Source organism: Dendropsophus ebraccatus, chromosome 4 (genome assembly GCF_027789765.1).
Source record: "Dendropsophus ebraccatus isolate aDenEbr1 chromosome 4, aDenEbr1.pat, whole genome shotgun sequence".
In the NCBI taxonomy this organism is placed as follows: Eukaryota; Metazoa; Chordata; class Amphibia; order Anura; family Hylidae; genus Dendropsophus; species Dendropsophus ebraccatus.
Window position 1 is genome coordinate 147,572,991 of NC_091457.1, and position 16,073 is coordinate 147,589,063.

The window sequence follows — 16,073 nt, forward strand, 5'->3', positions numbered from 1 at the left end:
TTAGCCTTAAAACATGAATAGGGCCTAACCCTGTAACATGCCTGACCAGCAGGGATATTAACTCTACACCCTTTACTAGCCTAGATCATCAGGAATGCTATTATTACCCATTTATTAGGTCACCAGAAATTCAGCCAGTAACCTAACCTTAGACCATCATAGATTTAAAGGGGTACTCTGCTGACATTTTTTCTGTGTTTACTTTCTAACACCTGTTAATTTTAAAGAATGTTTTTTCAACAGAGCACACCTTTAACCATTAACCCTTAATTTTCCCAAGATAGTATTTTTTGAATAGTATTAAAGCATTACTGTTGTATGATTGCAGCGGTTCGCACTGCTGAGACCCACTGAGATTCAAAAATACAGTCAGGGGGGAGTACCTGGCAGTGCTCCCCTCTCCCTGGGCAGCCATAGGTCAGATTTTTTTTAATTCATAGAACATAATGAAAAAAAGTGTTGGATTTAACTGACAGCTGACAAGAGACGCTTGCTGTCATTCACTCCACTGATTGTATCTTAGGATTGCAGCAGATGAGACCTGGTGAAATCAGTAACTTTTGATGACTTTGAGGTATATGCTATATGATGGTATTACTGTACATGGAGGGAATAAAACAATATCATGTAGAAACGGCATAGGAGTTTTATTTAAATATAAATGATAAAAGATAAGTCATCGGTTTCTGATCAGTTGGGTAGCTCCCACCAATCTTTTATCACACATCGGTGCTCCCACATTACACTTTGCATGGAAATGCAGAACAGCTCCATTGCCGCCATGTAGCATCCCATAAATCACAGGATCAGTGAGGGTCCCAACAGTCCTAGCACTACACTACTACTTTATGAAATGGAAAACCATTATAAGCATTGTGTGGTGGTATTTGAACACTGAGGCTATGTTCACACAACAATTTGAGTATCAGAATTTATAAGAGTATCAAATAACGGCCAATAATTAACATACTTTGGCCGCCGTAATTGGAAAGACACCTGTTGGTACATTATTTGAGTTTAGGTTAAATGATGGCCACGTTCAACACTCTTCTGGGTGTGGCTATTGCATTTTGTCGAAAAGACGGCAAAAGGACGTCCCAAACAAAATCTGTGTGTGAACAACTTAAAAAAATGGCTGTTGTACATTAATGGCTGCAAACAACGACCGTTATTCTATGCATTGGTTGAACTAATGGCTGTTGTTTCTATAGACTTTAAAGGGGAACTATCAGCAGGTTAGATGAATCTAACGTTCTGATAGCCCTCTATTGCACATGGGGCACCGAGGTGGATGGTATGCCTCTTACTTTCCTCCTCGGTGCCGTTCCTGTGCTGTTAACAGTGTAATCCTTGGTCCGTAGCACCACTAGGAGAACTGTCCCGCCCTGATCAAGTGATCCTCTGAGACATAATGACACTAATCCCGGCTCCCCAATCTTTAACTATGGCCTTCAGCAGCCCTTAGCAATTGAGCACTGATGGCAGAGATCAATGCAGTACATATGCATTGCATTGATCTCTATAAGCAATCAGTGCATTGCTCATAGAAGTCCCTTAGGACTACAAATTACTGTAAAAAAAAGTTTTTTAATAAATAAAAAAAATTACAAAAAAAAAATAAGGGATCATGTGGGTCTCTAGGTGCAATTACTGTGGCTTTTTAAACATGAGGAGGAAAAAGAAAATTAGCTGTGTCCTTAAGGAGTTAATAGAAATTTTTTTGGCAGTCTTATCCCTTATTTTAGGTAAAAACATTTCTTAAGACTGAATACAAAGTTACAAAGACGTGGGTCACAATTCCAGGTTACAGAGATTTACAGAGTTTAAAAACCGGGAATATCATCCATATCATAATATCAAGGCTGAAGCAAGTTCATGGTAATGGATGACAGACATGAATATATAACTGCAGAGTGTTGGCTTTGAGAAGGTCGAACTTCTCATGCAAATTAGTCAATGACTAAAGTGTCATTTGTTAATTGATTAGGACAATATACAGGGCCTGGAGATAGCAGCATGCCTCACACATTATATATAGTGACACAAGGACACAGATATTAGTACAATGTGACATTAGAGGAGTATCATCCAATCCTGCAACATTTTCATAAACTCTGCCGGGAATGAAAGTATTCTGTACTTTTCTTCTCCATTATCATAGAAGGTCATAGAAATATCAATTACAATGTGCACAGATTGGGTTTCCTCCTCCATTAGTTTTGGAAGAAATTTTATTTCCCTGCTCCTTTAATTCTGATGGTAGTGATAAGCCTTCAGGGTGGTTGTAGCCTTTGTCAGTAACCCATTGACAAAATGCAATCTGCTGTAAATGACATATTCTGCCCCCAGAGCCCGCAGCTCAACGGAAGTCAACGTGATGCTCCAGCGCTACCATGTTACTAGTATACTTGTTCCAGCCTTGACTGATATTATGTTATGGAATGATGGAATTATAATACAATCCTCTAAATCAGAAAAAAAAAATCTCTTTACAATAAAGGCAGCCCATAAAGTGTTAATGGGAATTGCTGAATTTTACAGGCAGTGTTGATCCAGAAGAAGGCAAGGGAAGGGGGGGGGTAGAAATGTTAATTATCTATGGGAGAAAATTACTTCTCAACCCCAGAGATTAAAATCTGAATGATCAATTACTGGATCAATTAGTATGCTTCAACCCTGCAAGTTCTTGAGATGTTAGTGAGGTTATTCCTAGTAATACGGTAACTTTATAGGAAGGAGACGCTTATGATTCCCTAAAATAGTCGAGTAGCTCCAAATGTCAGAATCATTTGGAAATGTATTTTTACGGTTGAGCATCTTTACCTAAGGGAATAGCAAAACGCGATGACTGATAACAATTTCCTATTCAGCAGCGGAGCTGCACTTTAAAGATACCCATAAACTTGTCTATAGTGCAACATAGCAATATAGAAGAGGTCCATCTAGTCTGCCTTATATTTTTATGTTAGGATAGATATATGTAGATCCCAGGCAGGCTTACATCCACTAACTGTAGATTTACCTACCACATTTCCTGAAAGTCTGTTCCAAGCATCTACTACTCTTTCAGGAAATAAATATTTCCTCTTGTTGCTTTTGATCTTTCCCCCAATAACCTCAGATTGTGTCCCCGTGTTCTTGTGTTCAGTTTCTTCCCTTCTGAACCCTTTTTAAGCCTTTAACATATATAAAGGTTTCAATCATGCCCCCCCCCCCCTTTCTCTCCTTTCTCCAGACTATTCAGATTCAGATCCTTAAAGAGGACCTGTCACCCCCGGTGATGGGGTGACAGGCTCCTGACCTCCCGTTAGAGCCCCCTATACTCACGTGATCCCGCTGGGTCCCGCTTCTGGAGATGGTCGGGTCACGGAGATATCGGCGCGCGCTCCTCAGATGAGTCCAACACTCATAGAGAATGACAGGAGAGTCCAGCGCTCTGTCATTCTCTATGAGCATTGGACTCATCTGAGGAGCGCGCGCGGTGGGCTGCAGCGGCTGAGATCTCCGTGACCCGACCATCTCCAGAAGCGGGACCCGGTGGGATTAGGTGAGTATAGGGTGCTCTAACGGGGGGTCGGGAGCCTGTGAGCCCGGCATGGGGGGTGACAGGTTCCCTTTAAGTCTTTCCTGATATGTTTTATGCCTGACACCCTCCACCATTTTTTCAGCCCGTCTCTGGACCCGCTCTGTTGTATCAATAATTTTTTGTAGGTAAGGTCTCTAGAACTGGGCTCAGTATTCCTGACTTGGTCTCACTAGGACTCTATACAACGGGATAACAATCTCCCTCTTCCTACTGGTTATACCTCTAGCTATACAGCCCAGCATACCATTATATATATATATACAGCCTGGCATACCATTATATATATATACAGCCCAGCATACCATTATATATACAGCCCAGCATACCATTATATATACAGCCCAGCATACCATTATATATACAGCCCAGAATACCATTATATATACAGCCCAGCATACCATTATATATACAGCCCAGCATGCCATTATATATATACAGCCCAGCATACCATTATATATATATATATACAGCCTGGCATACCATTATATAGATACAGCCCAGCATACCATTATATATACAGCCCAGCATACCATTATTTATACAGCCCAGAATACCATTATATATACAGCCCAGCATACCATTATATATACAGCCCAGCATGCCATTATATATATATACAGCCCAGCATACCATTGTAAATATATATATATACAGCCCAGCATACCATTATATATATACAGCCCAGCATAACATTATATATACAGCCCATCATACCATTATATATACAGCCCAGCATGCCATTATATATACAGCCCAGAATACAATTATATATATATATATATATATATATATATATATATGTATATATATACACACAGCTAAGCATACCATTATATATATATATATACAGCCCAGCATACTATTATATATATATATATATATATATACAGCCCAGCATACCATTATATACAGCCCAGCATACCATTATATATACAGCCCAGAATACCATTATATATACAGTATATACAGCTAAGCATACCATTATATATATATACAGCCCAGCATACCATTATATATACAGCCCAGCATACCATTATATATATACAGCCCAGCATACCATTATATATACAGCCTAGAATACCATTATATATACAGTATATACAGCCCAGCATACCATTATATTTATAGAGCCCAGCATACCATTATATAAACAGCCCAGAATACCATTATATATACAGCCTAGCATACCATTATATATATACAGCCCAACATACCATTATATAAACAGCCCAGCATACCATTATTTATATACAGCCCAGCATACCATTATATATACAGCCCAGCATACCATTATATATATACAGCCCAGCATACCATTATACATACAGCCCAGCATACCATTATATATATATACAGCCCAGCATACCATTATATAAACAGCCCAGAATACCTTTATATATACAGCCCAGCATACCATTATATATATACAGCCCAGCATACCATTATATATACAGCCCAGCATATCATTATATAAATACAGCTCTGCATACCAATCCTATATATATATATATATATATATATATATATATATATATAATCAACATACCATTATATATATAGCCCAGCATACTGTTTGCTTTCCCTACCACCTGGTTGCACTGGTGACTTATTCTGAAGTATCAAAAATCTCTACCCCTAAATCCCTCTCTTCTGAAGTCTTCGCAGACAGACCTGATGATATGATACGTGGATAGATGATTCCCTTGGAGAACAACAATGGCGGACCAACCATCCAATCAGACACATGGGTCACCAGTGCAATGCATCTATACTGCATCAGGTGTTCCCATCCATCAAGACTCTGAATATTCAAATTCAAATATGATATTGAAAAGATAATATAACTTCATGCAAAAATGCATTAAACAGAAATATTCGTGTAAAACCACAAAGTACCAAAAGTTTGGCGTGACCACCTCTTTACCTTCCTGGAGCTCACCTGTGAAGTAAATATCACTCTCGATGACCCACTTAAGGAAGTCTTTCATTGGACAGTAGCAGTCCCAGGGGTTGGAGCTGAGGCCTAGCGTCCGTAGGCTCGGTAGTTCACTAACTGTGGTGACATCTAAGTAAGTCAGTGCTGTTCGACTTAGGTCCAGCTGACGGAGGCCGGTGTTGTTGGCAAAGGCATCCTTCTCGACCTCCTCCAAGTTGGGGTTGTCCGAAAGCTTCAGGACAACCAGACTTGTCAAAAGATAGAAAGTGCCTGTCGTAATCTTGGAAATGTTGTTGTGACTCAGGTCCAGATATACCAATGGCACGGCGATGAAGGTGGCTTCCAAAGTGTCTCCTAAAATATTGTGGCTGCAATCCAGGTACACCAAGTCAATAAGAAGGTTGAGATCCATGGAGGGAAGGTAGGTCAGGTTGTTGCGGGTTAAGATCAGCTGCCTGGTGTCCATTGGGATACCCATGGGAAATTCTTCAAGTTGTCTATCAGTGCAGTTCACTAAGAGATGTTCACAAGTGCATTCCTTAGGGCAGCACAAACCACCCTCGAAGAAAGCCAGCGCCGTAATAAGAAAAAGAAACTTCTCACCGGCCCAATGTAACATCAGAGTGTGAATTCTTCTTTCATCCATCAACATGTGTCCGCCGGGTCTTCTCCTCCCAGATGAGTAGGGGAACAGAAGGAAGTCTATGGGAACCAGGGCCAGCCCTGTTAGCCGAGTCCCCTATCACAGCAGTGGATAGTAAGGCTGCAGTCATGTCAAGCAGCATGCACGCCTCCCTTACCATGTGTATTGATGTCTATTGTAACTATTCTCTGGTCTCTAATTCAGAGTGTCACGTTGCTCTCATTCTTGAGGTCTCATTGACAGCCTATTTTCACTGCCTGGCTGTGAAAGTGCTGCTCCTACCACAAAGCCTCTTTGAACTTGAAAGTGAAGCGGATGGTTAAATAGCTGGCTCGGACACAGAAGAGGACACATCTCCCTCAGCCTCAGTGGTTGCCAGTCGACACCTTTGTGACGTCAGCGGCTGTTCCAAGGCAGCTCTGCTTCTGCTCAAGTAGAACAGTTCAGGCATTGCTGATGACTTGGATATGTGCATCCACACAGCAGCGGGCAGACTCGCCATCCAAGAGCTAAGAAAAGTCACTGACACTATTAGAGTAGAGACGGAGACGATGAATCGAAAGGCACCACAGTGTCCTCTACGCTGTGGCTTTGTGTAACCTTGCGGAGCTTAGTCATGTATGGTTGTTTTAGCATTTCTATCTTAATCACTATCACTATCATTGTGTTGCCCTAATTATATAGATACATCATGGAGCGGAGAGCTGTAGACTTTCTTATATTCTGAATAAGAAAAAAAAAAGAAGAAAATATTATTTAAATATATAAAGCGGAGTGAAAATGTTTGTTAACTCCTTCAGGACTGGACTACAAAGCCATAGAAGGATTTATTTATTTTTTTTTTTTTTTGCGATGGATGACTACAATAATATCCAATCTCTAAGGCTTTTAATATTCTACTTCATTTTTTAAAAAACTTAATTTTTTTTCTTACTTTAATCGCCATATTCTGACCCCTTTAACGTTTATATTTTTTACATCTACACAGCTGTTTCAGGGGGTTCACTCTTTCCACCATGATGTGCACTTTTTACATTTACCATTTTGGTATACGCGGGACTTTTTTTTTTTTTTTTTTTTTTTAGCACTTTTTATTTTAATTTATCTGAGATGTGATATGACAATTCTGCATGCGGCGATACCAAATATGTTTATGTTTTCTTAAGTCTACATTGTTTATATGGAAAATGGGAAACGGAGGGACTTAGTGTTTCTCAGAAAATAAGACAGGGTTTGTTGTTAGGCTCCTATACTGTAAGTTCCTTGGTAGTTAATCCTCCTTACTGTATACCTCTCTCCCTTCTCTGTAGTTCATCCCCCATACTATATACATCCCTCTTCTGCAGTAAGCCCCCAATTCTATATACCTCCCCTTTGTAGTTGTTCCCCCAAACTGTATACATCCCCCTCTGTAGTAAGGCCCCCATACTGCATAACCGCTCTGTAGTTGTTACCCCATACTGTATACATCCCCCATACTGTATACCTCCCTCCCCACTCTGTAGTTGTTCCCCCATACTGTATATATCCCCCTCTGTAGTTGTAAAAAAAAAGTAAAAAAACATTATTACACTACCCCATAGCCCCTCCCCCAATAAAAGTTCAAATCACCCCCCTTTCCCATTATATAAATAAAACATATAAAAAATAAATAAATAAAATATATGAACAAATATATAATATAATATACCGTAGTGTGTGTAACAATCTATTAACATATAACAAGCGTCACTGTGAACGATGAACAGCGTAGACGAAAAGAGGGAAAAAAGTGCGCAGATTACTGAATTTATGTTACATTATATATATATATAAAAAAATGTATAAAAAGTGATCAAAACATCTGATCATCACAAATATAGTATTAATAAAAACTAGAGATCATGGCGGAAAAAATAACATCTCATACAGCCCCATAGGTGAAAAAATAATATGGTTGTGTTCTTACTGACCTATAGAATAATGGTATCATGTCACTTTTACCATATAGTGCATTACATAGACACAGGAACCCCCCAAAAGTTACCATATTGCATTCTTTTTTATGATTTCACCTATTTATATCTTCATAAATAATATATTTGGGATTCCGTCATACATGTTATGGTAGAATGATAGATGCCATTACAAAGTACAACTATTCCTGTAAAAAACAAGCCCCCACATGGCCCTGTAGATAGAAAACTGACAGTGCTGGAGCTCTTAGAAGGGGGGGAGGAAAAAACGAAAGCGCAAAATTTGCGCAGTCCACTGGGTCATTTTGGGCCTGGTCCTCAAAGGGTTAAGGGTCATGCAACAACGGCCATCATTAATACAAAAAATATATTGCCATAGAAGTCAGAGGAATCCCAGCTGGAGTTTATACACATAGGATTCCAACCGACCAACGAAAAACTGTCATGTCAGTTTTGTGCAGCCGCTATTCATTGAGTAGTGGCCACACAGACCTGTCAGTTCACACAATGGAGCATGGGGCTCCGGCTGCACTCTCCATTGTGTGCAATGGTGTATTGGGATGCAGTTCCTCTGTAGTTAGTCCTCCATACTGTATATGTCTCTCCCTTCTCTGTAGTTCTCTGTATATTCATTGAGTAGCGGCCGCACAGACCTGTCAGTTCACACAATGGAGCGTGCGGCTCCGGCTGCACTCTCCATTTTGTGCAATGGTCTATTGGGATACACCATGCGCCCGCATTCCATTTCAACATAAATGAAGTTCATCCTGCAGTACCGGCCGTTCTGTGACCCGGCTGGGTCACAGAGCGGCCAGTGGCCGGGTAACAGAACGGCCAGTGTTTCACGTACTGTGAACCCGGCCTAACACCTTAAATACCTATTATGCTATGGATGTATAACATAAATTCTGATGATGCATTAAGGCGTCTAAGTACATGAAATTTCTTAAAACTGTATTGAAAATTAGGAATCCTTTTTTTCCCTTGTGTTTTAATGATATGTGTATAACCCATAGAAATTATAGTGGGGATTTGTACACTTGTTATTACTTGGCGCTACCATGGGCACCTGATGTTATTGCTTGCATGAAAAATTGCAATAAAATAAGAATAATTAAAAAAACGTAAATAAAAACATATATATATAATATTCACCTCCCGGATCACCTACCACTAATGTCCTGATGCCAAGGTGCCCAGGTCTCTGCTTCTAACCACTTCCTGGTGATGCTGCAGCATACAGGAAATTCCCTCTAAACTAATGGTACTTTTACACGGTGTGATAATTCGCCCGATCGCACGATTAACAATTTTGAATGAACAATATTTTTTTTATAACGATGAGCATTTAGATGGAACGTTACATCGTACGGAAAATTCACTATGCGATCTCACACATAGGTGAATCGCTGAAAGAATGTTTACACGGAACGATCTGCGAAATTTTTGCGAACGGTCAACGATGATTTGAGAACATGTTGAAAGATCAAAATGAACGATTTTTTGCTCGTCGTTTGATCGTTCGCTGCGTTTACACATACGATTATCGTTCGAATTTGAACGTTATCGTGCAAAAACGAACGATCAATGTAATAGGACCATAAGGGCCCTATTGCACCGGACGATTATCGTTCGTATAATCGTTAACGATTAACGATCTCAAACGACCGCTTTTGCAAAAGACCTGAAAACGTTCACTCATTTCCATGGAGCGATAATCGTTACTTATGATCGTATTGGCGATAGTTTTTTCTTCGCTATTTCTTCGCTATTGCGTTCGTATCTACTGCGAACGACCGAACGACGCCTTATTCAATGCGAACGATTTGCGAACGTTTTGCGAACGAGCAACGATAAAAATAGGTCCAGGTCTTATAAAGCGATCAACGATTTCTCGTTCGGTCGTTAATCGTTAATTGCATTTCAACCGAACGATTATCGTTTAGATTCAAACGATTTAATGATAATCTGAACGATAATCGTCTGGTGAAATAGAACCCTAAGCTTATTGGAATGGCAGTGAAGGATGATCAGGCAGTGAATATCTTTCTGACCCATTTTAAAACTTTTTCCCCCAGAAATCCACTTTAAATACTTTTGCATTGCTACAAATGCGGGGACACTTATTCGCCATTCCATATTAACAATGTATTGTATGCGCTGGGCCTTTAGGCTAATTTGTTTCCCTCTGTAATACAATTCCTCCGGCTTCAAGGAATGTAGAGGTAAAACAATGCTGTAAAAACTAAATGACACAAATCGACAGGCGGTGTCATTGTGGAAATAACATGAAGTGTTCTGGAAGGTTACAGAGTCAATTGCTATGAGCAAGCTCCCAGGCTGAGTGTAATATTGAGCATTGGGAGTCCGGGGCTAAAATAGAACAGTAAACCTATTCCTTTCATCACGGTGACATGCATCTAGCATTTCAGCCTTTGATACTTAACCCTTTGTGACACTCTCGATGCTTTTTAATAGGAGTGAATGGTATGTGTCTATGTAAGCTTATAGCTACTATCTAATGAAGGTTCGAAATGTCATATATATCGGTGCAGAGTTTACAGCCTTCTGAATTCCCATTGATTTCCTCGTATCTTGCTGGAGATATTTATTTGGCAGAATAAATATAGTAACACAGAAGGCTTTCCGACTGATTCTTATTGTTTTGGCTGGTTATATAGTTATAGTTTATATAGTTAGTAATATTAGTATCTATTAACTGGATTGGGTCTGGGTTGTTCTACCTCAATTGTTTAAATGGTTGTGTCAGGAACTGCAGGGCTGCTCAAGCCCTGGTCCTTGCACAGTTACATATCCCTAGCAATGCTGTATGCAGTGTTAGGCTATGTTCACACAATGTATGTAAAGTATTAATCATGGCCGTTGTTGCCGATTTACAACACAGTCGTGATTAATACTTTACTTACATTGTGCTGCAGCTAGAGGGAATCCCGGCCGGAGTGTATACACATGGTATACACTCCGTCTGGGATCGCTAGCGGCCACGCAAATAACTGACATGTCAGTTTTCTGCGGCCACTATTCATTGAATAGCGGCCGCAGAGAACCTGTTAGTGCAATCAATGGAGCCGAATTCACTGCTGCACACAATGGAGCGTGCGGCTGGGGCCGCACGCTCCATTGTGTGCAGCAATGAATTCGGATGCAGGCGCACACAGGTGCACCCGCATCAGAATTCAGCATAAGGGTCCTATAACACTGAGCGATTTTTAACGATTAACAACTAACGATAAACGATCAAAAACGAGATTGTTTAACCTGAAATCGTTCACCATATTACACAGAACGATAATACTATGATCGATTATTCCTTCTGATCCCAGCAAAACAATGAACAATGTGCAATTACACTGAACGATTAGTGAAAAAATGCGGAACTTGAGCGAACAAACGTGGAACTACAGTGAACGATTAGCAAATGATTAGCTAACGATTAATGATAATTTTAGGTTCAGATCTATATCAACGATCAACGACGAACGATTTTTCGGACGTTGCCTGCAATTACACAGAATGATTATCGTTTAAATTTGAACTATCTAACGATTTTTCGCACAATAATCGTCCTGTGTAATAGGGCCCTAATAATAATAATAATAATAATAATCTCCCCCTATGTTCCCGCTACAGGATGATAGCGGGGAAAGGCGGCTTTCTTGTAACATTGACAACCACAAATAATGATCATGATCATTATTTGTGAACGTCAATATTACAAGATGGACGTTTTTCCCTGCTTCAGTCCTGTAGTGGGAACTTACAATTCTTTCTACATTTATTGTGTGGACTGAACAATCTGTATTATAAAATAATCCTGAAATCTTGTAGTTTCCATTTTGACCACTAGGCCTAAAACTAAGCTGAGACTTCCTGTTCTGTCTGTCGCAATAAGGAGGAGGCTGCTGTAATGTACAGCATTGCAATGAATGGTAATGCTAGTAATTAGAAAAAGCAATAGGGGCTCAGCCTCCGCCTCCGTTAGGAATGACTTTTTTTAAAGGTCACAGAGTATGCTCAGTAATACTTTCCATCCATGCCAATGGGAGAGGTCCATATCACATATACCACTAAATGCTGTTAAAAAGAGCACAGACAAGATGGCAGCCCCCATAACAATGTGTGAAAGAAAAATGACAATGATTGTTTTTATTATTTTTAATATTTTATTTAATCTGAATTAACTTTTTTTTTTTTACTCTACCAGGGAATTTGTCCCTTCAACCCCTTTGTGCTTTAAAAGACGTCCACTCACCTCCCCGGTTCCAGCGGCGGGTCCCGCATCGCGGCACTCCGGTGCCCGATTCCCAGACTCTTCCGGGTGTCTGACGTGGGCCCGCCTCCTTTACTGAGTGGCTGAGCGGACCTGAGACGTCACGTCTTGGGCCGGCGTCAGACACGCGGAAGCGGACGGGAGTCGGGCACTGGAGCGCCGCGATGCGGGACCCGCCGCTGGCACCCCGGTCCCAGCAAATAAATGCCCCCCTGCCGGAGTACCCCTTTAACACATTGCAATGTTTTACAAGGATGGCGAACCTAGGCCCCCAGCTGCCATGACAACCCACCAGCACCTTGCAATAGCGTTGCATAAGGGACAATGGAGTAAAAGAGACAGCCTTTTCTTTCCAACTACTTAAGTGCAACGGTCACTATTAATCATGGCATCGAAGGGGTTAAACAGATCAGATATGAGATGGGGTCAGATATGTTTTTATGTTTCTGAGGCCAGCAGTAGATCAACGCACAACATGTGTCGACGCTCCCGGTCCTCAATGGGGGCTCCCTAGGGAGTCTGGGAAGACATGGATACAGCCGTAGGCCATAGGTTGTGTCCATGTTTTCCAGGACTTACTAGCGCTGCACCCAACTTCTTCAGGCGCTGGGAATCAAATGCCAAATCCTCAGACTTGAACATGCTGGAGTTGCGCCTATTGGAAGATTCTGGAGCATCCAGGAAAAGTCCACAGAAACATGGGGAGAACATACAAACTCCATGCAGCTATTGCTGTTGGTCATATCTAGAGATGCTCAAACATCGGGAAATCTTAGGTTTGATCGAACTCGAACCTTCAGCATTTGATTCCCGATGACTTCCCATTCCGTGGGGAAGGTGGAGACTTCCCGAGGACCGCCTGGAAAACAGGGATACATCCTGATGTTCGATCATCTCTAGTCATATCATGGATCCCAGAGCTGGAAGGAAGTAGCACATGAAGTCAGCCACCATTCCTGATGCTTTTCTGATTAAGAAACTGGTCGGAAACAACAGCAGCTCCAATCTGGACCATGTTATGTTGGAAAAAACAATCTAACCATTTACAAAAAAAAAAAGAAAAATTTGCATTATAGATGATTTCGCAAGAAGCCAGGCAGGGAACATGTGACAAAGCTTTCAGATAAACAGGCATTCATATAATACAAGGATGATCAAAAAGAGTGGGTCTTCTATCTGGCTCATAGTAGTCCTGAGGAAGGTACCCCCTCTATTATGTCCAGGTGCCCTAATAGAGCATATACACTGTGTGACATTTCAAAACTTTTTGTAATGGTTTTAGCCAATAGGTATGACCGGCTTTAGTCACTGTTTTTTTCCCAGCATCTAGTTTTTGTAAAAGTGCATTTTTTTTGTTTTTGTTCTGACCTGGTGCCGGGTGTTCAGGTCTCACCCCCAGGCCAGACAGCAGGACTTGCTTTCCTAGAAAGTACTCTATTCTTTCCTTTGTGTTGTAATTTTACTGTAATCCACCAACAATATGTAAGAGATTTTTCAGATCTTAATCGGTCGTAACCTGTTATTACCCTAGGCCATCCATATCACATGGTTGGCGTTCAGCCATTGGCGCCCTCACAATCAATGTGAACCCTGCCAAGGATGTATTTTCTGCGTATCGAAACCTATATAAAACTAATGTCATTGGATCACATGTACGCGAGCCTTACGTATACCATACTTCCACCACTTTGGATGACCAAGCTAGCACAGTCCCGGTTAAAGTAATACAACAGGTTGATTATTCGACAGTAATATTATAGGGACTGTAAAATGAGATGAAGGTGACAAAGGATGCCTAAAATGTGTGAGTGACAGGAAACAATTAGGCGTAATGCAATTCAATCATTGTTTAGCCGGTTGCCCTAGAAATAGCCACCATTCTGAAGAAGAGTTGCCTGGACATGCCCAGCAGAAACCAGGACGTCAGCTTCTCACCTGACGGACAAGGAAGCGTTGGGTTTACTTAGTCTATAAGGAATCGCTATATGGCTACAGATTGTTTAACCAACTAAGTCTGAGGTGTTTGGGGAGGTCAAAGTGACTCCACACTTATTGATTCGCGCCTTGTTCTCCTTCCATTGTAATATACTATATGCAGTTATCCAATTTGGTTAATGTTTTATGCATGTTTGCTTTATTAATATCATATTTCATCTTTAATAATAGCACCTAATTACGGTCTATGAAAGGTGTTTATAAGAGTAATAATGGCCGCTCTCCGCGGTGCCTGCCATTAGTTTTGTAACTATTTTCATTACATTGAGATAATGGGCAAGGAGGAGGGAAGAGTATTTCGGGAAGAAGATCTCGATGATCAATTTACAGCTGCACCCAAAGATTATAAAATACTTTATTGGGTCAATCCATATTAGTGAATAAACTACGCTCTCCACTTACAAAAAGTTTTACCAACCTTTTACAATTACATTGGACTCAAAGAAACAGCGTAACCCGAGTCATATATGACCTTCCTCTCAGCCTCTTCATGTTATAAGAAATGTCCAGTAATTTATATAATTTTTTTTGTTTCCAACCTTCACCATTATTACATTTCCATGATTTCAGATTTTAGATTGTTAGATAGGTTGGAACGATGTCGGCTGATCGTTGTCTTTTAATGTCTTTCAACATGTTGAAAGATGATCAACTAGGATAGCAACAATCTGCTGCCGCTGCTCCGTGCGCTGGAGCGGAAGCAACAGGCCGCCGCTATCTCCTATCAGCTCTCCGGGCAGCTCCCCGCAACACCCCCGCACTTACCTGCTGGCTGTGTCTGTGATAGCAGCGAGCGGGGAACAAGAAGCAAGTGAGCGCTGACCTGACAGGTTTGGCGCTTGCTTGCTCCTGCTTATCCTGCTGAAGTGAAGCAAATCACCGGCTGAGACGGGACAGCGCCGCGGCCAGTGATTGACTGAGCAGCCTATCACTTTAGAGATGGCTTCAAAAGCCTTATTGGTGGCTGCAGTGAGCGGGGGAAAAGACAGCAGAACACCAGGGAGCATGGAGAGGTAAGTATTTATAAGTATGAGTCTTTATTATTTTCTTTACCTCTAGATCAGCTGTCGGCTGCTCTTCAGCTATTGCATTAGTGATGCGCGCCCGGCGGACGAATGATTTTCAAAAATATTAGTAGAAAACGATCAGCCGATGATCGGCCTGGTTCGGCAGATAATCTGTCTGTGTAATAGGGCCCCTAATCAGTAGCGGGAATATGCTCTACATTACTTTTTTGTGTGATTCTTAGGAGCATAAACATGGCACGTCACTTTTGTAAAGTGTTTTTTGTGTGTATCGGTTTTGAGCTGTATTAAAAAAAAACTCCAAAAACACAAATACATTTTTAAAAACATGCAGAATCAAACACATCAAACAAAGTACAGATGCATTCTTCCAGTTTCCTTGTCATGCCACTTGAACATACTTAGGTTCCCAGACAATTTATTGATTCTATGTGCGCCGGCATATTGAGATATTGCTTTAATATTACAGGCCACTGTAACACTGTGATGTTATACAATATCGTATAACATTAGATGCAGCTGAAGGCTGAAAACCCTATAAACGTCGTCCGGTATTGGATTACACTACTGTTATTATAAATGGGACACACATACCAGCCTCATATAAAAATCTATTTGTCCTTATAATGGATCGATTCTCTC

The 16,073-nt window shown here is 40.8% G+C and overlaps 1 protein-coding gene across 1 annotated transcript in view; it reads right to left on the reverse strand.

Annotated features, from left to right (window-relative positions):
* The window catches only part of LRRC52 (leucine rich repeat containing 52), a 51,030-nt gene extending 44,856 nt beyond the window's left edge, over window positions 1-6,174 (reverse strand). Inside the window, exon 1 of the mRNA XM_069967955.1 lies at window positions 5,526-6,174. Within this exon, the coding sequence (XP_069824056.1) occupies window positions 5,526-6,174 (649 nt within the window). The remainder of the gene's footprint in view (window positions 1-5,525) is intronic.
* Between the last annotated feature and the right edge of the window lie 9,899 nt (window positions 6,175-16,073).